This window comes from Podarcis liolepis (assembly GCF_965112155.1).
Source record: "Podarcis liolepis genome assembly, chromosome: 7".
Classification (NCBI taxonomy): Eukaryota; Metazoa; Chordata; class Lepidosauria; order Squamata; family Lacertidae; genus Podarcis; species Podarcis liolepis.
Genome location: NC_139561.1, coordinates 31,723,698 through 31,746,909, shown reverse-complemented (window position 1 = coordinate 31,746,909; position 23,212 = coordinate 31,723,698). Strand labels below are relative to the sequence as shown.

General features: G+C 40.2%; 1 protein-coding gene across 10 annotated transcripts in view; it reads left to right on the top strand.

The window, feature by feature from the left end:
- TDRD12 (tudor domain containing 12) overlaps positions 1-23,212 on the top strand; it is a 140,974-nt gene that overhangs the window by 67,103 nt on the left and 50,659 nt on the right. For 9 of the 10 annotated variants that reach the window (XM_083512501.1, XM_083512509.1, XM_083512507.1 and 6 more), the window contains exons 2-18: positions 1,319-1,386; positions 1,491-1,652; positions 2,530-2,666; positions 3,417-3,536; positions 4,342-4,397; positions 5,439-5,524; positions 6,121-6,316; positions 7,474-7,556; positions 8,832-8,905; positions 9,386-9,457; positions 10,570-10,624; positions 11,113-11,217; positions 12,456-12,638; positions 13,856-14,012; positions 15,108-15,235; positions 16,251-16,442; positions 17,172-17,300. In XM_083512501.1, the coding sequence (XP_083368627.1) occupies positions 1,363-1,386; positions 1,491-1,652; positions 2,530-2,666; positions 3,417-3,536; positions 4,342-4,397; positions 5,439-5,524; positions 6,121-6,316; positions 7,474-7,556; positions 8,832-8,905; positions 9,386-9,457; positions 10,570-10,624; positions 11,113-11,217; positions 12,456-12,638; positions 13,856-14,012; positions 15,108-15,235; positions 16,251-16,442; positions 17,172-17,300 (1,959 nt within the window). In that variant the 5' untranslated portion in view covers positions 1,319-1,362. The remainder of the gene's footprint in view (positions 1-1,318; positions 1,387-1,490; positions 1,653-2,529; positions 2,667-3,416; positions 3,537-4,341; positions 4,398-5,438; positions 5,525-6,120; positions 6,317-7,473; positions 7,557-8,831; positions 8,906-9,385; positions 9,458-10,569; positions 10,625-11,112; positions 11,218-12,455; positions 12,639-13,855; positions 14,013-15,107; positions 15,236-16,250; positions 16,443-17,171; positions 17,301-23,212) is intronic. The other variant, XM_083512505.1, reaches the window with a different exon arrangement.

The following is a 23,212-nucleotide window of genomic DNA, read 5'->3' as shown; positions in this document are numbered from 1 at the left end:
GTTTGGCCATCATTGATTTAGCCTAACTGCTTGCCACCACCATGCTTTATTATTATTTAGCCTGGCTTTTTACACCTGAGGGGCTTTTCTTTTCTTTTTTTTGAAGGACCTGCCTTATTCCCATGATTGCAAATTGTTACTAGTTGCTTCCTTCACAAATGTGACTGAAAGCAGCTTGCAACAACAAAGAAGCATGTCATTATTTATACCCCACCCCAAAAGAGCTGTGATGGTGTGAATGGGCAGCCTGTACCCAGAGCCGTTATATGTGCAAGGCTATTCTCCTAATCTCAGTAAAATTTACATTCAGTGATTTATTTTGAGGACTGTGACCTAAAACAGCCATATGTTCTATGGGCAGTTTCCAGTCCTACTGCCCTTTTTTTTTTTTATTGTTTAAGATGGTTGCTGGGGGGGGGGGAGGTTTAATTTATCAACTAGTCTGCTTCACGTTATCCCTCTATAATAATATTAGGAAGTCCTCATTGGGGTGTTAGCAGGCTTTTTCGATAGTTTTTCAAATATATGTGATTTCACAGATGTGTGCAGTGCTTTGTAATGTTACATAACCCCTGTGTAAAAGGGGGGTTGCCTCTATAGAGTGGGGGCCCCAGATGCATGTTTGGACTGAAGGCAGGTCCCAAATCAGACACAGTTGAAGAATACTGTCTTAAGTCGTAAAGAAGCTGACTTCTACCAGCTCAGACTGTTCGTCCATCAAACACAATCTTCAGTACCTGTTCATTACATTTCCTTGTTGCATTCAGAACATCTAACAACTGCAGGAAATCTCAAATACGCCTTTGCCCCATCCTAGTAACTACTTTACTATTGTCTAATTTTATTTTAAACATTGGCCACCTTGAGAACTTTGCTTAGTAAGTAGACAGGCCATCAATATCATTAAAGCAGTAGTATATATTTTTGCTTCCTTTCCCTTTCTCCAGGGAAAGCAGGGCAGTGGACCGGGGTGATCTTCAACATGTTTTATGCTTATAATAACTGTATAAAGTAGATTAAGCTGCCTGTATTCCTTGCTCCAGAGAAAGCTGGCAAAGAGAAGCCTGTACTGCCCTTTTTGTTTGTTTGCTTGCTTATTTGCTTGCTTGTCGGTCAATCGGTTCAACTGATTGCACACCTAGGCTCCACTTCTAGGGGAGCTGGAGCTATACGGTATTAGTTTTGGGGCCACTGCATTTCTAAAAGGAAGAAAAGCACCTGGACTGTGACCTGGTTTTATCAGATTGAAAGTTACTTTTAAAGGAATGTCATTTTGTAAAAGCAGTTTAAATGCTTGTTCCTTTGTTGTATTTTTCAGAGGTATAGATAAAGCGTGGTTGAAAAAGTCATTGAAGAAAGAAAATGTTTGAAGTGTTTATATTGAAGGTATTGTGGCTTTTTGGCAAGTTTTAGCATATGAATGTTCATTTCTGAGCATAAACCTTGCAATGTTTTCATAGGACTCTAACTATGGCTTACTTATTCATTAGATTGAAAATCCATGGTGCTTTTGGGGCTACATAAAAGGAGGTGGAAGTATTGTAGAAAACGAAATGGAATATAAAAAACTTCAATCTGAAATGAATCTGTTCTATAATAAATTCCACAGATATGTGGATGATATCAAGCCATCTGTATTGGAAAAAGGCCAGGTAATTTTATGTACTTTATTTGCTTTAGTGGATATGAAATTGAAGAGGGGGAAAGGGAGGCTAGTGTTGGGATATTAATTCTACTTTCAATGCTAGTCCTACTCAGAGGAGACCCATTGAATGTCATGAACATGACTTACTTTGGTTCATTAATTTCAGTAGTTCTATTATGAGTGAACCTCATTGGATACAACCTTTTGTGAAAGCACTGGATGACTTTAACAACACTGCAGGACTCAGCTAAAATGATCATCCAGCCTCTGCTTATAATATTATACAGTACATTTTATATTTGGGTTTAGCTACTTTTGGAAGTTTTTCTAGATAAATTGTCATATTTCTGCCACCTTTTGGGCACTGTATGAAATATAAAGCATGAAATATATAGCACATTACTGGTACAGGTAGTTTTTTCCTATTGGTTTGCCTTAAAAGGTAAAGGTAAAGGTACCCCTTCCCGTACGGGCCAGTCTTGACAGACTCTAGGGTTGTGCACTCATCTCACTCTAGAGGCCGGGAGCCAGCACTGTCCTCAGACACTTCCGGGTCACGTGGCCAGCATGACGAAGCTGCTCTGGCGAGCCAGCGCAGCACACGGAAATGCCGTTTACCTTCCCGCTAGTAAGCGGTCCCTATTTATCTACTTGCACCTGGGGGTGCTTTCGAACTGCTAGGTTGGCAGGCGCTGGGACCGAGCAACGGGAGCGCACCCCGCTGCGGGGATTCGAACCGCCGACCATGCGATCGGCAAGTCCTAGGTGCTGAGGTTTTACCCACAGCGCCACCCGCGTCCCATTGGTTTGCCTTATATTCCATCAATTGTCTGCTAATCTCATGTAGAGTTTGTGTCAAATGAGAATGGATGTTTCTTTTTCAGGTTTGTGCTGTTTATTGTCAGGAAATGAAATCCTGGTGCAGAGCTGTTGTTAAATCAATCATATCATGTACAGATTATTACCTTGCTGAGTGTTTCCTTGTGGATTATGCCAAGAGTGTTCCTGTGAAAACAGACCGGTATGCTTTAATTATACTAAAGGCAAAGGTTATACACAATGAGAGTACTGTAACCTGGGACTAGCAAGCCCTCTGGAACCTGGAAGGTACGATCAGAAGGTTAATGTTGTGTTCTATCACACAAGCCCACTGAGTTTGTGTGATCCTTCTGATAGACCAAGTGTATGGAGTTGTAAACTCCTACATTCAAATTTAATCTTAACCTTTAACTTGCTGGCTGGTCCGGGGCAAGTTTGTCTTAATCTTTCTTCACATTCACTTCACCCAGTAAGCTCCCAACGTAGGCACATTTAACTTTTGCACATTCAGCTTTAAGCGCACAACAAAATAAAAATAAAAAGGGGCAGAGTTCCAGGAAAAATGACTTTGGCAATCCTACTTGCCACTGAACCCAATGGGTTTTGACTATATGCGATTTTGGCTTTAAGTGCAATCCCTGGAAGGTAGCCCCTGAGTAAGTTCCGGGCTTACTGTAACAGCAGACAGACTACATTGTCCGTCTATCAAGGACAACAAACAACACTCTGTTATTTACAATTTATGCTTTGATTATAATTAGAGTGGCCACTGTGGTGCCTTTGTGACATTTTGGAATACAAGTTGCATTATTCCTGACAGTTGGGCCATGCTGGCTCTGGCTGGTAGAAATTGTAGTTCTGAACATCCAGAGGGCACAACATTAGCTACCCCTGGCTTATAAAGTATTAATTTATGTTAAAGGGTTTATTTTTCTGAAATTTCTGTTTTCAGGATTTGTGTTGCCTTGGAATCATTTATGAGATTACCCTACAGAGCAATAAAATTTAGACTGTATGGTACAAAACCGGCCACACTGCGTGTCAACTACTATAATGACAAGGCCAAGATAGTGTAAGTACATTTTGCAAGGTATTATGTAAAAGCGTTCTATATTATTTTGGGTTTCTGTAGGACAAGTATTAGGACTTGTAATTTGGGAGAGACATCACCTTGCCAACAAAGGTCCGTATAGTTAAAGCTATGGTTTTCCCAGTAGTGATGTATGGAAGTGAGAGCTGGACCATAAAGAAGGCTGATCGCCAAATTGATGCTTTTGAATTATGGTGCTGGAGGAGACTCTTGAGAGTCCCATGGACTGCAAGAAGATCAAACCTATCTGTTCTTAAGGAAATCAGCCCTGAGTGCTCACTGGAAGGACAGATCGTGAAGCTGAGGCTCCAATACTTTGGCCACTTCATGAGAAGAGAAGACTCCCTGGAAAAGACCCTGATGCTGGGAAAGATGGAGGGCAGAAGGAGAAGGGGGCGACAGAGGACGAGATGATTGGATAGTGTTCTCGAAGCTACCAGCATGAGTTTGACTAAACTGCGGGAGGCAGTGGAAGACAGGAGTGCCTGGCATGCTCTGGTCCATGGGGTCACGAAGAGTCGGACACGACTAAACGACTAAACAACAACAATTTGGGTGACATTCCATGTAGCTACAAGGAGAGCCTGTGAAATTTCCCTATTTTATATTTACTAGGGCCCCATATTTCTTGGTATAAATGTCACTGAGGCAGACTTCATATCTATCCAGTTTGTTTCATTCTCTGAGAAACATTTTGAAGTGAAAGAGTACTTCACAAATGTATAATACGTCTTTATATGCTTATAATAGTGCCACAGTAAAGTAGTCATGTGTGCTTTTTTTGTAGCCCTGCTAACCGCTGGGATATAGCAGCTATCCACTACTTCCAAAATCTCCTGAATGGTAAGAAAACATAAGGAATAGCATATTATATAATTCCAAATGTATGGGCTAATCTGTTAAAATGTTGAGGTTTTTTTAAAAAATCCACCGAAAGGCTGGGTTTGGAGACTATAGCTGAGTTGCAGAACAGCTGGCTATCTGCAGATGGTTCCATGTTCAGTTTCTAATATCTAAGGGAAATGCCTGTCTGAAACCCTGGAGAGCCACCAGTGTACCAGTCACTGGAGAAGGAGTTGGATGAGCCAACAAATTGACTCAGTACAGTGTAAGGCAATGTCTTCCTTAGATAACTGTGTCTGAAGTAAAGAATATTAGTGTACTTAATGTTTGGTACAAATCAGAATAACAGAAAAGTGGCATTATTGGTAATTCATAGAATTGTAGAGTTGGAAGGGACCCAAGGGTCATCTCATTCAACCCCCTGCAATGCAGGAATCTCAGCTAAAGCATCCATGACAGATGGCCACCCAACCTGTGTAAAAAACATATTAAAAATGATACCTACTTGCTGAAACTTGGCAGTTCACAAATTAATTGTTGAACAGGTTCAAAGCCCACTGGCCAGGCAGAATTGTCATAACCCCCCTGTCATTATTCTGGTGTCACAACAGGGAGATCCTTTAATGCTGAATGGTAATAAACTTTTGTAGAATTCAACCACATTGTAATTACACACACACCATAGGATTTTAAAGTTTTATCTTGCTTGCAAATGTCTAGCAACTCGACTTACATATGCACAGAAATAAAATGTATCTATTTCTAGCTTCACTGGAGTAAAACTGATCAAATATTTTGAGAATCATTTCTAACGAGTTAACTATCTGTTAATGGCTTCCCAAAACGTTTGCTTATTGCATTACCTTACTCCAATCAAGGGGCTGCTTATAACTTTTGATTCTTTGGCAAGAATGTAGAAAATCAGTTGTTGTTGCCTCCCCTCTGATATTTCATCCATTTGGCTTAATCAAGAAAGACCTACTGTGGGGAAATGTAGAAATTAGAAGACCTAATTAATGCTCCATTTATTTTTATTTCTAGCAACCACCAAGGTGGAGGCCAAGTTATGTGCTGTTGAAGAAGACAGTTTTGATGTTGATCTCTATGTCACAATAAAGGAAGAAAAGGTAAGCCAGTCACCTTTACAATTCTGTTCATGTATAGTATTTTGAAACAGACATCCAGTTTGCCAGGGTGAGTGGCAGCATCTGTCCCTCTCTACTAATGGGGAGTAACATTCTGCCACTCAGCTTCCCTTCTTGTATGCACCTCTTTGTATATGTTTTAAAAAGTAGATCCTTTAAAATGATAGCAGGGGTTGTATAGGGTGATGACTTGCTTTTTTGATAGAAGAGGCTCCTGCCCAAAGCCTCTGAGGGCCCAAAGTAAGCAAGGATGATAGGACACAGGCAAAAACCCTACAAGCATTGGCAGGTAGTCTAGAGGCAGACCTGCAGTAGGTGGGTCAGTTCTGGATCCAGTCTTTGGGTGAAAAAGGCTGCTCCCCTCTGAATTAATAGAATTACATGCTTTGCCCTTATGCCGCAGCTGATGGGAAGATTCTTTGTGCACATGGCAAGCTACTTTAGGTGATAGTAGCTGCCTTATAAAACTATTTCAGGTACCTCCCAAATTATGTTAGTAATTTTTATCTTTGCCATTAGTAAAAATGTGCCCCCTTTATGCTAAACCATCACATGCATGAAATCTGTTTTCTTCATAGATATGTGTGAATGACGATCTTCTTGCCAAAAAATTTGCTTTCTATGAGGCACCGAAGAGTACAACAATTAGTGCTGTGGAAGACCAGAAGAGAGAAACACCATTAAGCCTTGAGCCTCTTTCAGAGGAGATCAATCCTGCACTTGTTCTGTGGCCAATGTTGTTGCAAGCCAAGGAAACAAAGGCTTTTGAAACTTGTGAGTATGACAGATCTGCTTCCCAAATGAATAGACAGGATGGAGGGTAGTGGCAAGGGTGCTCAGCTGTTCTTCTCCTTGCTGCTTTTCTTCTACAGCTCCTACCCCACTTGTTCCCTCAACCCACTCTGCACACATACTGGCATAGTACAGATCCATGGGGTGGGCCTTTGCTGTTCACCTGGCTTCTCAGTACTGGAACTGCTGTCATTTATCAGAGGAGGGGCAGCACAGCATGGCAGTCAGTGCAGGTGTAGCAGCAGAGCCAGTCAGATGCTCCTATGTGACACCAACCTCAGCTTGCCCCTGTCCCTCAGTAACTGGCAATGACCCTGAAGTTGGTAAGCAGCACCATCCTGCTGTGCTCCACAGACTGTTACTGACAAAAGAACCTAAAAGAGAGGAAACCTAATCATACTCCTCAACCAATGAAAGCTTCAAGGTGATTAATGTTCACTTAAGCATACCAGGTGACTGCTCTAAGGTGGCTGAATTTTTCAAAAAGTGTTTGTTGAGATCTCTTTGATAACCACACAAACAGTTACTCCATCCTTCTACCTTTTGAAACTCTGTATGGAAACAAATGAGATTTGAAAAGTGAAGAACTTACATAAATTCCCAAATCTGGAAGATCTTCCATCTTAATAAGTTGGATTGCCGGTACTCCAGGGTTTGGCATACTGCCCTTCTTGAAAAAATATCTCATAAACAAAAATAGCTAAAGGAACTGCTCAAATGATTTATTTTTATTTTTTTCTGTATGTCATAGTTTTATTTCTTATATGTGTCACCAGTATATGGAAATGTCTGGCACATCTAAGACTTCAGAGAACCATTTTCCTCAATAATGATGGAATGCTACAGGTGGAGAATACTTTTATTTTTAAAAGGAATTTTGTATAAGTCAATACTTTATTATCCCTTTGGAGCTGCACTGTATCTTTGTACTTTTGTCCTTCCAGGCTGTAACACTTTATAGTTTATATTTTTATTTGGTTTCTTTCATTATGTTTGCACTTTTTAACAAAACCAAGAAAATACTAAGTAAAAGAAACTTACATAGAAGAGAAAACACAAGCTTGATGTGATAATGTCTCAAATTGGCATTATTACACTTTAAGCAAATAATGAAACATACTGCATTTTAATTCTTTTAGGTGCTTCTGCTTCTGATGATGTTAAAAAAACAACTTGCAATAATTTGCCGGAAACTGATTTAGCCAGTGAAGAAACAGAGCCAGTGAGTGATTGTAGCATTTTTCACAAGGGATTGAAATTGAAGATTTGTAAAATCCTTAAAATAATCTAAGACCCAGTATTATGACTGGGCAGAGAAAAGTGGCTTGCCTGAAAAGGGCAGCAAACATGAGCTATTTATTATTTAATTAAAATTAAATATGTTGTTTACTATTCAAATAATACTTGGGGAAAGTTGGAACTGGCTCAGTGCGGTGCTTTGAGCATTGCTTGAAGTATATGTGTACAGATTCACCTGTATGCGTTACTGCTGTTAGCCCCTCTTACACAGTGCTTGTGACATGACTGTTGGTAAGTGGTTCAGCTTTCAACATGCCCCACCAATTCCCAAATGCTTCTGTATTTGTTTTCTCTCTTGGGGAGGTGTCTGATTGTAATTAGGCTGGGGGCAGTCAGGGGCAAAGAGTTAAGGCCTTCATTCTACTCGTGCCATTGTCCTGAACTGTGGACAAACCATACTTACAAGCCATGGTTTGTTGTTGATTTATAAACCTTGGCTTACATTAATCATGGCTTAATGTTTTGTGTGAACCCAGCCGTAGTCTTGCTACTCTGTTCTTAGTCACCTCATTCATAACTGGTGACCAACAAATCAGAAGCTCAGAAAAGCGGGTGGAGCTGGAGGAATACCTTTTAAGTATTCTTGGTCATATGACCTGTCTACCTCCAGTGGGGGGCCTTAACCCATAGTTGCCTTGGAGTTCTCCAAACACTAATCCAAGAATGAGCAGTCACACCAAGTATTCAGTGCTCTCTTCTTTGACAAATTGTGTGTGTATAGATAGGATGGTGAAGGTTAGTTGCAAATCAACTTCACAGCTGAGCCACATGGCCAGTGGCAGAGGAAGAGGAGTTCAGGGGGAGTGCACCGCCCCCGGCAGCGCAATCCTGGTGGGGTGCCATCGCGGCTATGCGCCACGCCCCCGAGATGCGCACCAGCCTCGCCCCCGCCTGCTCTCCGCGCCTCCCCCCCCCCCCGGTGCCGGAGCATGAAGCTCCACTACTGCACATGGCTTTGAGATATTGCTACTGATGCTGCAATAGAGGGACGGAAGAGTAGCTTGATACAATCGCTTGTAGATGTGTTTTGTGTTGTGGGTGAGAAAGGCTGCATTTTACTGTGTTCCAAAGCAGTGCAATGTGCCTTACTCTCCATTGTAGTCTCATAGTGAAGTAGCTCCAGCCAGAAGCACAGAGGTGCCCTGTTTCCTAGGTCATAATTAACATAACCCTGGGATGTTTTTGTCTGCTTACTTAGGCTGTAATGGTGCCGGTTCCTCCTTTAAAACAAGGCATAACTGTTTCCTTGCAGGCGGATATACAAACAGACAGGTTCGTTTTCACCTCTAAATCTTCTATTCGTATTTCCTTACATGGGCAAGGGGCTGAACCTATATGTAAAATAAAAATAAACTTGCTGATTGGCAATTTTAGAGCACAATTAATCTGTTTAAATGTTGGCATATTTGTGAAGATAAGATAAAGTCATTATTAAATTCTTTATTCAGTTGCCATAAGTAATATATTCCTGGTTGATAATTAGTTCGCTTCCAATATATCTTGCTTTTTTGTGCTTTTCATCATTCCCACTGTGGCTGGGATCCACGCAGTCCTGTGTGTGAGCAGGAGGTATTTCCAGTCACATGTGGGTTAGGGACATTGTCAGCTGGCACAAAGGCTGTCATGTAAGGACCCCCCCCCATGTGCGCCCCCCACCCCACAAAATCCCCAGCTCACATATATTCCACATGCAGCCAGTATTTCTACAGGCATGAGTAAAGTTTTGTCAAATGATTGTGTGTTTCATTTTAGCACCTTATGTAAGGAAACTACTAAAACACAAGAAATGGAGAAAGATCTTTATGAGAAAAATATTGGTGTGAAGTAAGTTTTCTTTTATCTTCCTTTTGAAGTTATACAAATACTACATAAATGGAAATGCTACCTTGAGACTGAGTTTTTAAAGGTGTTTTATTATAAAATGGCATAAGCGCTCATAGGCAGCAACCTCCTTCATCAGATGCTGAGTTGAAACATGAATATTTTGTTATATTAATAGGTCAGGCAAGAAGAAGTGGATCTCCTACAATGTCTGCAATGTTTATAACTTTCACTCTTGTATATGGCTCATTACTTAGAGCCAGATTTAACTGGGTTGTCACTAACTAAATTCTACTACTGAAAGACAGGGACTAAAGTTAGTTGTACTAATTAATTTCAGTGAGTTTGATCTGAGTACAACTTGGTTGAATAAATTTCTTCATATTCTTGCTGGTGGTAGTAGTCAGTCAAAATTTGTGCTTTCTAGCAGCCCTGACCCTCCCATAGAGCTGATGTAACTAAGCACTGAGACAATCAGCAGATAGCGTGTCTTCAGTGAGGATGTTTTATATAAGGTGCAAACTATGCAGTAAATGTTTTGGGTGAACTGACTTGGTATCTGATGGGTGTTTTTAATTGCTAAGCATATATTTGTTCAAGATGCTTAGTTTATCAATTCAAAACAAGCATTATTATTTGATACTAGCCTAGTGGTCTATTCCTTATGCTAAACATAGATTGGAGCGGCCCAGAGGCAAATCCTTGCTCAGCCATAAAGCTTACTGACTGATTGGCCAAGGTAATCACCTCTCAGCCAGCTATGATGCCTTTGCTCTTTGTCCTCAGTTGGAGGCAGTAATGCTTCCAAATACCAGTTGCTGGAAATAGCAGGAGAGGAGAGTGCTCTTGTGCTCATTTTTGGTTCCTTGATTTCATACAGGCATTTGGTTGGCGACTGTGAGAACAGGATGCTGGACAAAATGGGCCATTGTCCTGATCCAGCAGACTATGTTCAGCTCACAGGGTTGCTATGAGAATAAAATAAAGAAATAACTATATATGCCATCCTGAGTTCTTTGGGAGAAGGGCTGAATAAAAGTGTAATAAATAAAGGATTTTAAGTTGACATGTGGTGACAAACTTTTTTTAAAAAAAGCGAACTTGTATATTTTCAGGCTTCTACAATTTTTAAATCCTTTGAAAGCTGTTGATGGACAAGATGAGACCGAGGTATTTCAATTGACTGTTGCTTTTGGCAGATCATAAACACTTTTGGACTGTTAGTGCCATTTGAATATATAAATGAGCTTTCAGAATTTTGGTTTGTTTACCTAGTTTTTTGAATTGATACATAGTGTACCTACCACTTCAGAAATTGCTACACACACACACACACCCTATTTAACAAATTTCTGGATGATCTCAAAACTGTCCACTAATGTGCTTTCCGGATTGGAACTGGAGGACTATTTGAAAATAGAAAGCAATTTGGGGTTATCTTAGAATTTGATAGCTGAAGGTTGAATATGTTTCAGAATCCTAATTGTAGCACTGGTACTCATGAAATCTTAGTGATCCCATAAAAGACATAAATTGTTTTGTGCTTTTTCCTAAAGAAACAAAAATATGGAAACATTTGCAGTGAGGTAGAACATTTTAATGCAAATCATCTTGTAGCCTGTCTGTTGCAGACTTGTGTTTGTTACCTTTAATTTTAGAAGCTACAAATGAATACCAGTGCATTCCACTCTGCTGTCCTTAATAAAAATATGGAACCGTGTTTATCTCTTGAAACAGCACCACTGTTTCCAACTCTGAAAAAGGTAATATTCACTATATGATATATAAAAGCAAGGGTTGTGTATTTGATTAAATTCCTCTAATACTGAAAGCTCAAAATTATTTTTTGAAGTTGAGCATGCTCTAAAAATAGCACTTGTTTCTATTGCCATCTTCTGCATAATAGAATCCCAGTAATTCATTGAGGTCACCACAAGGCTGAATGTCAATTTTGGAAGAGGGCATGGAAGACCGAGGCAGCAGTCCTACACACTTAAATGGAAGAAAGTCCCATTGAACATGATGGGGCTTGCTTTTGAATAGGGATTGTCCTGTAGGATTGTCCTGTGAGTTTCAAATTGCTACTTTACCATGAAGCTCACTAGATAGCTATGGGCAAGCACCTTGCACGAAGCAGCCTGACAAGATGACCATGAGGATGAAATGGTTCAAAGTGAAACATTGTAATAATATGTCCTAATCCCATAGATATGGCAACTTACTATCTCTGAACAACAACTATGAAGCTTTGCAAAGCAGAGCAAGCTAGCTGTTGATACTCTGCCCATAGCTGTCAACGTTTTCCTTTTTTTAAGGGAAATTCCCATATTCCAAATAGGATTCCTCACAAGAAAAGGGAAAAGTTGACAGCTATGACTCTGCCCGCCCCACTTTAATACATCTTATGCTGGTGGAAGTAATACATTTTAAATATGATGCAGTTCATACCCAGAAATTGCATTGCTTATGGCTTTTTACCCATTTGTTAGCAGTAGATCTGATAAGCAACTCAAAAAGATTTAATTGGTAATTAAGGCTACAACTGTGTGCTCGTTTGCACTCAGGTGCCGCTTGCTTCAGTGGAATTTGTTAGCTTGGCAGGGAATTGTTTTCCAAGAGTATAAATAGTTATAACTGTGTCTGCTTAAAACTTGGTCCTGACCATAGCTGGTGCTGCCCCAACCCCTGTCACCCCTTAATACTGTATTGATTTCTCATATACAGAATATTCAATAACCCAGACTGTTTGAACCACATGCTGTACAAAAATATGTAGGCTGTCATCCAGTGAATCAGTATACACCTGTAGTGGGTCACCTGTGCCTACACAGGTGGTGGTCTCCACGGGGATTCTGCAGGAAGCAACTCACATTGCTCCCTTGTTAACAGGAAAACTGAGGCTATGTACATAGTGTAGCTTCATTTGATCATCTCCCTAAGACCGATTCTTCTATTTTAAGCAAATATATAAATACATTTGATGCATTTTTTCCCCTGGTAGGAACTTCTAAGGAATCAGTTCCCAGGACCTAATCATGTACAGTCTTATTCGTGGCCACCAATAGCTCGCGGATGTGATTCCGTTATTATCTCTCCTGAAAATGATCCACTTCTATATCTTCTGCCAATTATTACGTTTTTGCAGTCAAGAAGTTGCTATGTATCACTGCCAGCTCGGAGTGGTGTAAGTAGGATCTTCAGTTCATGCCCAAATGCCTTCTTTGTTGAAACCAAGTCTTGGAACAGTGTCGGCTTGGATTGAGCAGTCAGAATGTGTGGTGCTTTCTGTGGTTGCTTTTTGGATGTGGGCTCTGCATTTGAATGTGCATCATATCACTTCTGAATGGGACTATGAGTGGCAACAATCATCTTAGTCTCCAACCAAATGGTTAAGTCCATTGTAACCATGTCTTAAGAAGCCGCTTAGATATGCAGGTAATATAGGGAACGTGGGAATGCTGTAGCCTCTGATTTGAATGGCTAAGCCTAACCAGTTGCCTGCCTAGATAGTTGTATCTAAAGACCCTGAGCAGTAGATGTTTGAATGGGCTCGGCTCATCCAAAGTTAGCTGCAAGCAATAGAACATGAGATTAACTTTTTAAAAGTTGTGATAACATATTCTTCCTAAGGGATGCCATAGAGTAAAGAGAAGGATCAAGCTTTATTTGTGTAAATGCCTCTAGGGGTTGGCAGGGAGGGGGAACTAGAACCAAACAGGCCTTCTTCAGGCATGCATATTTGGCATTAACTAAATATGTACGGGGGGGGGGGCAATGAGAATGAGCATATTAGCTTTGTCCTGCCATTATTCTCATTTCCCTCCGTAAGCTGGAGAATGACTGACTGGAGTAGGGAGCTTCCATGAGAGCAATGGCAAAAGGTTTGTCTGGAGCTGGTGTGCTGATCCTTTATAGCAGGCTTCCTCAAACTTGGCTCTCCAGATGTTTGGTTTGTTTGTTTGTTTTTGCCTACAACTCCCATGATCCCTAGCTAGCAGGACCAGTGGTCAGGGATGATGGGCATTGTAGTCTCAAAACATTTGGAGGGCCGAGGTTGAGGAAACTTGCTTTATAGAATCCCCTTGCATGTTTCAGTTAATAACCAATGTGCACACTTCATGAGGGTTATGCACAGCAAGCCATTTGGAGGGTTGAGTAAGCATGCAGCAAAGAGCAGGCCTGAATGAGAGAGAGGAGTTTTGTAGAAACAAGGCTGTTTAGAGTCTATACCACTGTGTGATTTTTTTTCCACTCCCTTCATGGATTTTAAAAATCTTGGCTAGCTTGCATTACTTTGAACAGTGGGTTTTCTTTTTAAAGAGATTTTCTGACTGATAAGCCTCTGATTCATGGAAATGTTTCTGCTCTTAGTATGAATTGATGTGTTTTGTGTGTACATAGCCAGTTGCATTAATCCTGTGCCCAGGAAAGAAGAAAGCAGAACTGGTGTTTGAGTTTCTGGAAACTTACAGCCATTGTTCCAGGCCTATTCACCCAATATTGCTCTTACTGGGAACAAATAAGGAAGAAATACAGAGCACAAGAATTCCAAGAGGATGTAAGCATAACATGATCATTAATGTTGAAAATATGATTGAATAAATTTATCTGGACCATAAGGGAATAACAAAATATAAAATGCAAATATGGTATAAAATCATACAGTAGCATTAACTTATTAAAGTGGTCTATCACAAGTGTGACTAAATCATTCTTTACAGTTTCAGTGCCACAAAGCGAAAATAAAAATATTGCTTTAAATTGGCAATTCACACGAACTATAAAATCCATATAAAAACAACCAATTAACTGCAGTTTACCAGGACATGTATACTAGGCATCTGACTTGTGTTATGTAAAAAAAGAGGGGAGGGGAGAAGCTGAATTCATCATAGCTAATTGGATTTCACATTCTTAATTTGTACCTTGCTATGCAGATTTTTGTTCCAGTTGATAAAGCAAGTTAGAGGGTTATTACTTTCCAATTGTCTGTAGCCCTAGAAACAGGAAGCTGCTTTTTAATACAGAATTGGTCTACCTAGGTTAGTATTGTCTACACCAGGGGTCAGCAAGGTTTACGTCACCTGGGCCAGTTCACTCCAGCAGAGATCCCTCCGTGGGCCGGATTGCGTGCTCGCGATTTCCGGTGTCTGCATTTGTGCAGAAGCAATTTCCGGTGCCGTGGAAGCGAGTCGCCATGCTACGCCAGTTTAGCGCAGCATGCAGGGACTCGCCGAGCAGGCAGCTCAGTTGGGCTGGTTAAACAACCCCCGTGGGCTGCTTGTGGCCCACGGGCCTTAGGTTGCCTACCCCTGGTCTACACCTACTAGCAGTGGCTCTCCAGAGTCTGATGGGAATCTTCTTAACCCACTTGGAGATGCCAGCTCTTGAACCTGGAACTTTTTGATAGCAAAACACCTACTTTGTCACTAAGCTACAGCACTAAGCTATTTGCACTTGCAAATCACTTCTAGGTAACATAAGAGGAAAGCTTTCATAAACAAGAGAACAGGTTCTTTTTTCCCTTGGGTTGTCTGTGGGTCATGAATTATTAGCTAGCGTGGGTGTAACTGGGATACAGGCTAGTAGTTTTTGATGGTACTTTATGCTTTTTTTGAGATTTCAACCAAATAATGTGACAACTTCCTTACAGGTGAGGTCCTTATAACAACCCCATATACCCTTCTGAGGTTGCTTGAATATCACAGCTTACTGTTCCTCAGGCTCTGCCATCTTGTGCTTGATGAAATTGATGTGTTGTTTGCTGAAGCCAACATAGAAGTAAGTGTGGGTTTTTGCACGTAAGATAAATGTGCTAAAATAATGTAAACTCAAAGAATATTATAAAAAAGATACAATCATAGTTGCCCCTAGCACAGATTGTGCTTTCCCCCAAAATAGTCGACTATACAGTACTGCTTATGTCAAATATACATTGCTAAAAAGTTCTTCCTGGTGCGGAACGAGGGATTGCCTGTGAACCAAAGACCTAGTTCCACCCAAAGCAGCTAGTTGATTAGTACTGTAAGTTAACTGTCTTCCCATCACCAATTCTGCCTGTAGTTTACCCATAGTAATAATAATAATAATAATTTATTATTTGTACCCCGCCCATCTGGCTGGGTTTCCCCAGCCACTCTGGGCGGCTTCCAACAAAGATGAAAAATACACTAAAATGTCACATATTAAAAACTTCCCTGAACAGGGCTGCCTTCAGATGTCTTCTGAATGTCAGGTAGTTGTTTATCGCTTTGACATCTGATGGGAGGGCGTTCCACAGGGAGGGCGCCACTACCGAGAAGGCCCTCTGCCTGGTTCCCTGTAACTTGGCCTCTCGCAGTGAGGGAACCGCCAGAAGGCCCTCAGAGCTGGATCTCAGTGTCCGGGCAGAACGATGGGGGAAGAGACGCTCCTTCAGATATACTGGACTGAGGCCGTTTAGGGCTTTAAAGGTCAGCACCAACACTTTGAATTGTGCTCGGAAACGTACTGGGAGCCAATGTAGGTCTTTCAAGACCGGTGTTATATGGTCTCGGCGGCCGCTCCCAGTCACCAGTCTAGCTGCCCTATTCTGGATTAGTTGTAGTTTCCGGGTCACCTTCAAAGGTAGCCCCACGTAGAGCGCATTGCAGTAGTCCAAGCGGGAGATAACCAGAGCATGCACCACGCTGGCGAGACAGTCTGCAGGCAGATAGGGTCTCAGCCTACGTACCAGATGGAGCTGGTAAACAGCTGCCCTAGTATTACTTCTAACAGATGGAAAAGATAATGATGGGTGTTAATTCCTGTTTTATAGATATTTCGTATTCTAGAATATTACAAAACAGCCTTGAACGTTGAAGAGAAAGAATCTGCACCTCAGCAGATCGTTGCTATCGGAAGGCACTGGAGCAAAAACATAGAATGTTTAACCAAAGAGTTCATGAATGATCCGTATGTTGTGATCACATCCATGGAAGAAGCTGCCATATATGGCAAAGTGCAACAGGTAAAATATTAGGAGCTTTATAGCTCTCTTATATATTTGCTTTTGGATTGAAGACTAGGCTCTGCACAGGTTCACTAACTCTTGCAGGCACAAATTATAAGCACTGTGGCTTTTAAAATACTAAGTGGAATTTGGAGGTTGAGATTGGCTATGTACAGAACAAATCCAGTTGGTCAGACCTGTTGGTTAAGAAGCTGGAAACTTTAAGGGTTATAATAAGAGTAACTTCCTCAGTTCTGAGAATAGCATCACGAATGGTTCCTATGAAACCTGCTGGTTTAGCTATGATGTGCAAAAATAGGATAAGAATGCTTATTATGTGTGTACGGTTTCTTGAGCTGGTTACTTGAAAGTAAGATTGAGAGGTGCTCATAAATTTTCCACAGAACAATTTCATGAATTTTCTATCCCAGAAGCGCTGATTAAACAAAAGGATAAATCAAACTATTGTGGAACCCCATCTTCATGTTAAATAGGGTTAATTCAGCATCTCCGTATAGAAGGTCGTAGCCAGTTCTAGTCCTACTCAGAGTAGACTTATTGACATTCATGGGCATGACTAATCTTGGTCCATCAGTTTCAGTGGGCCTACATTAGGTAACGTCATTGGATAGAAGCCATGGGTATTTTTATTCCCTAACATAAAGGGGAAGCAGAAGTGAAATACTTGGCTTTTATAAAGAGTGATTTAATTTAACCTGACACATTTGAACTACATGTGACTTCTAGGTGGTGCAGCTTTGCCTTGAGTGTGACAGAATATCTACTTTACTTCAGTCATTGGACTTTACTCCTACTAATGTTCAGAAAACATTGATTTTCACCAGTTCCGTAGAAGAAACAGATATAATTTACAAGGTATTTCCCCCCTAAATGATACAGTCCAAATTGTTTAGAAAGAAAGATTCTCCTCTTTTCTATCCCAGTTAATGGATAAATACATAGCTGAATAGGCAATAAGAGGGTGTTGCAAAAGGAAATGGTTTTATTTCTTCTTTGAAAAGCCAGCTTTTCTAAGCTTTGCATAAGGCATATGAAGTGTTGTCATATGGGAATCTCAAAGCAGGAAAAGCTAGTCACTTCCAGAAAAGGACTGGTTTCCTCCCCCCACCCCCCAGTGGTGAGATATACTCCAAATCTGATATCAGTAGTCTTAAGTGGTCAATTGGCGATTTTAGGGACTTGAGCAACTCCCCTGATGACTTTGAACTTGCATTACTCAAAAATGCCAATGCATTACAACAGAGCCAACTAATTATGATTAGTTGGCCCTTTGTAAAAGAATTGTGGGGTGAAAACCCAGACCCCAAATATTGCTTTCTCAGCCAGGATGCAAAATCTCAGGTACTCCAGGTGACACTGTTTTGCTACATCAGCAGATAAGGGTGTTTTGCATGCAAGTCCAGCAGCAGGACTGATCAGCGTTAAGGCACTGGCTGAGGTCCCTCCCACCTTGCTGCCACTTGCTGGCCCTGGTCCTTCACAACAGGAGCCCAGATCAAACATGAGGGGCAGGCAAGAGGCGTTGGCGGCGCCAGGACTGTCTGTCTATGGGGCTGCCTCAAAAGCAGCAAACAGAAACAGCTGGGGTTCAAAGGGCAAAGATGGATAACAGCACCCCGAGCACTTTCACTCTCATGAATACAGCAAACAACTCTTCAAAAAAGCAAACAAACCTTTGCTTTTGAAGCTGTTACATTATTTTGTTTGCTAGAAATAAATATTGAACTCGAGGGGTAATTCAACCAGCTTAAAAATGTGGCAGAATGGTGTGCCTGTGTCAGAGAGACAGAGACAAGGAAAATAATAGGCAGGATGGTTGCCAGTGGCTTCTGAAACCACTGCTTGGCGTTTCAATCCTCCCCACTTGGGCACTGTTGACAAATTATACTGATGAAATGAAAGCTTTGGCTAACTCAGATAGATTTTTGCATTGAAGGACTCTGCATGCCATTGAGTTATTCAAAATAAACCCCATATCTCATCATTCTTTAATTTGAGATAAAAGCAACTAAGATTAAAAAATCTTTTTTTTTTTTTTATAAAATTTTTATTGATTTTACATAAGTTTTTATAACAAACAAACAAACATACACAAAACAAACAAACAAACAGATATAATTTCTTAATGTTCTTTCATAAACTTCTTTTCCTCAGACTCCCCCATACCTCCCCTTTCTGCATCCTCATGTCCAAATCTTATAGCAACTTATAAATGTTTTTTCCTATCCTAATTCATCATAGTCATTTCATAATCCAATCTTGTATTACTGCAACCCTTTCTCTCCATAAGATCTCGACATTCTAAGCTTCATCAAGTTTATAATAGTCCTTAAGATAAGTCTTAAATTTCTTCCAGTCTTCTTCCGCAGTCTCCTTTCCCTGGTCACGAATTCTGCTCGTCATTTCCGCCAATGTCATGTAGTCAATCACTTTCATCTGCCATTCTTCCAAGGTGGGTAGATCTTGTGTCTTCCAATACTTTGCGATCAATATTCTTGCTGCTGTTGTTGCATACATGAAAAAAGTTCTATCCTTTTTTGGCACCAATTGGCCGACGATGCCCAAGAGGAAGGCCTCTGGTTTCTTTAGAAAGGTATATTTAAATACCTTTTTCATTTCATTATATATCATCTCCCAGAAGGCCTTAATCTTCGGGCATGTCCACCAAAGATGATAAAAGGTACCTTCAGTTTCCTTACATTTCCAACATTTGTTATCAGGCAAATGGTAAATTTTCGCTAGCTTAACTGGGGTCATGTACCACCTATAAACCATTTTCATCAGATTTTCCTTTAGAGCACTACATGCCGTAAATTTAATACCAGTGTTCCACAACCTTTCCCAGTCAGCAGACATAATATTATGACCAATGTCCTGCGCCCACTTAATCATGGCTGATTTGACTATTTCGTCTTGTGTATTCCATTTCAGCAGCAAGTTATACATTCTTGACAGATTCTTAATATTGGGTTCTAACAATTCTGTCTCAAGTTTTGATTTTTCCACCTGGAAGCCAATTTTCCTGTCTTGTTTAAAAACCTCCATTATTTGATAGTAGTGGAGCCAATCCTGTACTTTGGGTTTTAGTTTTTCATGGCTCCTCAATTTCAATTTGTCTCCATCTTGTTCTAAAATCTCACAATACTTTGGCCATCCGACCTCCATATTGACTTTCTTGTGGGCCTTGGCCTCTAAGGGTGATAACCATCTAGGGGTTTTGTTTTCCAACAGATCTTTATATCTCATCCAAACGTTAAACAACGCTTTCCTTACAATGTGATTTTTAAAGGCACTATGCACTTTAATTTTGTCATACCATAGATATGCATGCCAACCAAATGCATTATTAAAACCTTCTAAATCCAAGATATCTGTATTCTCGAGGAGCATCCACTCTTTCAGCCAGCAGAATGCTGCTGCTTCATAGTACAATTTTAAGTCCGGCAGGGCAAATCCCCCTCTTTCTTTTGCATCTGTTAATATTTTATATTTTATTCTGGGCTTTTTGCCCTGCCAGACAAATTTCGCAATATCTTTCTGCCACCTCTTGAAACAGTCCATCTTGTCAATAATCTGCAAAGTTTGAAATAAAAATAACATTCTAGGCAATACATTCATCTTAATCACTGCAATTCGACCTAACATTGACAATCTCAAATTTGACCATATTTCTAGATCCTTTTTGATTTCTGACCAGCATTTTTCATAATTATCCTTATACAAATTCAGATTTTTAGATGTTAAGTTAACCCCTAGATATTTCACCTTCTTAACCACCATCAGACCTGTCTCTTCTTGAAACTTATTCTTCTCCATATCTGTTAGGTTTTTCCCTAAGACTTTAGTTTTTTGTTTATTCAATTTAAATCCAGCTACCTGTCCAAATTGTTGGATTATTTCCAACACTCTTTTTGTACTAGTGTTTGGCTCTTGCAAAGTCAATACAAGGTCATCTGCAAACGCTCTTAACTTATAATGTTTAGTTCCGACCTTTACACCTTTGATTTGCTGGTCCTCTCTAATCATGTTCAGCAACACCTCCAGGACCGAAATAAAAAGCAATGGGGAAATTGGGCACCCCTGTCGTGTTCCTTTTTCTATCTTAAGCTCCTCAGTTATTACATTATTTACAATCAACTTGGCTTTTTGTTCAGAATATATTGCACCCACACCATTCTCAAATCCTTGTCCTACCCCCATCCCATGAAGATTCTTTTTCATAAAACTCCACGAAATATTGTCAAAGGCTTTCTCCGCGTCCACAAATATTAGAACTGCTTTAGTATTTATATTCACCCCTAACTTTTCCAAAATGTCTATTATATTCCTAACATTGTCTGAGAGGTGTCTCTTTGGGAGAAAGCCTGCTTGGTTTCTGTGAATCTTCTCCATCAATACTCTTTTAAATCTTTTTGCTAAAATGTCTGCAAAAATTTTGTAATCCACATTGAGTAACGAAATTGGGCGGTAGTTCTTCAGTTGAGTCTTTTCAGTCTCCGTCTTTGGTATGAGTGAAATATATGCTTCTTTCCACGATTCGGGTGCCTTCTTTCCCTCTAAAATCTCATTACAGACGTCCTTTAACGGTTGTATCAACCATTCCTTTAAAGACTTATAATATCTGGAGGTCAGTCCGTCTGGCCCTGGAGATTTGCCCAGTTGCATGTCCTGAATGGCACCCTCTATCTCTTGTTCTGTTACTCTCTGGTTTAGATCCACCCTGCTTTGCTGAGAGATTTTTTGTAATCCAAATTTATTAAGGAATTTATCTATGTCCTCTTCATTTTGTAATCCTTGGGAATAAAGTTTTTTGAAATAGCTCACAAAACAATTTCTTATCTCATTGGGTTTAGATATAATCTTTCCATCCACTTCTAGACTTGTAACTGTATTTAATTTCTGTCTTTTCTTAAGTTGCCATGCCAAAAGTTTACCACATTTGTCTGCCGATTCAAATGTCTTTTGTTTCATTTGCTTTATTTTCCATTCTATCTCTTGGTTCATCAATTCCATATATTGTGTTTGATAAAGCTTAATCTCCCTCAAAATCTCCTGGGATTTTGGTTTTGATCTTAATTTTTTCTCTCCTTCTTTTATCTTTTCCAAAATTTTTCCCTTTTTCTCATTCTGCTTTCTCTTCTTTATTGAATTTTGTTGAATCAAAAACCCTCGCATCACAGCTTTACTTGCATCCCAGATCACTCTTTTTTCCACATCGCCCTTTAGGTTGATTTCAAAATAGTCCTTTAAGGTTTTTTGGGCCTTCAGGTGGAACTCTCTATCTCGAAACAGGGTGTCATTCATTCTCCATCTAAACTGACCAGTTGTTGTAACTTTCATTTCCATCTTCACGGCGTTATGGTCGGAACAGGTTTTCGGGCAGATTTCTACCTTCTTGATCTTCGGAGCCATTCCACTAGTCACCCATATTTGATCGATTCTGGTCCAGGTCATCTTTGCTTGGGAGAAAAAGGTTCCCTCTCTTTCAAGAGGGTTCCTTGTTCTCCAAATGTCTATTAAGTCCATATTTTCAGTCATTTCGAAGAAAGTCTTCGGGAGTCTCCCTTCTTTAGTAAGTGTCAGTCTTTGTGTCTTGTCCATGTTTGTGGAGACCACGCCATTCATATCTCCCATGATTATCATATTATATTCCATGTAGTCCATCAGAGTTTCATGAAGTTTTTTGAAGAATTCTGCTTTACCTTCATTTGGTGCGTAGATCCCTATTATCAAAAATTTTTCTCCTTGTATCTGTATCTCCACCGCTAAATATCTTCCTTGTTCATCTTTAAACATCATTTTTGGAGCCCATTTCTCTTTTACATAAATCACAACTCCTCTTTTTTTCACTTTATCCGACGAAATAAATTCTTGTCCCAATTTTTTGTTCATAAGCAATCTCCTATGGGCTCTAGTTATATGAGTTTCCTGTAAACAAATCAAGTCCAGTTGTTCTCTGTACAAAATATGGAATACTTGTCGTCTCTTCAAAGGCATATTCATCCCATTACAATTCCAACTAAGGAATTGCAGGGCCATCTTGTTATTTTTCTGGTATTCCTCCAACAGCTCCCAATTGTTGTTCCTCCTCTGTTGGTGGTGGAAGGTTCTGTCCAAACGAAAGGTTCAAGATATCTATTACACTCTTTTGCTCAGCAATTGGGTCTACAGTTCCTTTCTGCAAATCTTCTTGATTTCTTTGCAGGAACCTGTCTTTGTCTTGTATCGTCTTTATTTTCACCTTCTTGCCCCTGTAGTCAAAAGACAGTCCCTGTGGAAATTCCCACCTGAAGAGGATGGTATTCTTCTTCAACAGGTAAACCAAATCCTTATAAGAAGCTCTCAAGTCCAGAATGTATTTAGGGATATCTTTAAAGATCTGTATCGGTGAGTTCCCAATTTGTAAGGCCTTTTCAAAATGTAGTCTTAGAATTTTGTCTCTTTCCTCCTTCGATCTCAGGGTAATCAAACAGTCTCTTGGTGCCTTTCTATTCTGTCTTCTGCCCAGTCTAAATGCTGTTATGATTTTAAATTCGTCCTCCTCTAGATCTTCCCAGGCATCAGCAAACTCTTTGGTTAAAAAGTCCGTAAGATTGTCTCCTTCGTCCTCTGGAATTGATCGTAATTTTAAATTCCTTTCTTTTCTTTGTAATTCCCACAATGCCAGAGTTGCGTCGTGGTCATGAACCTTCCTGGCAATCGGTTCTAATTTCTCCTGGGTTTCTCCAGCAATAGTTCTGGCTTCCTCCGCAATTTGGCGTGTGGCA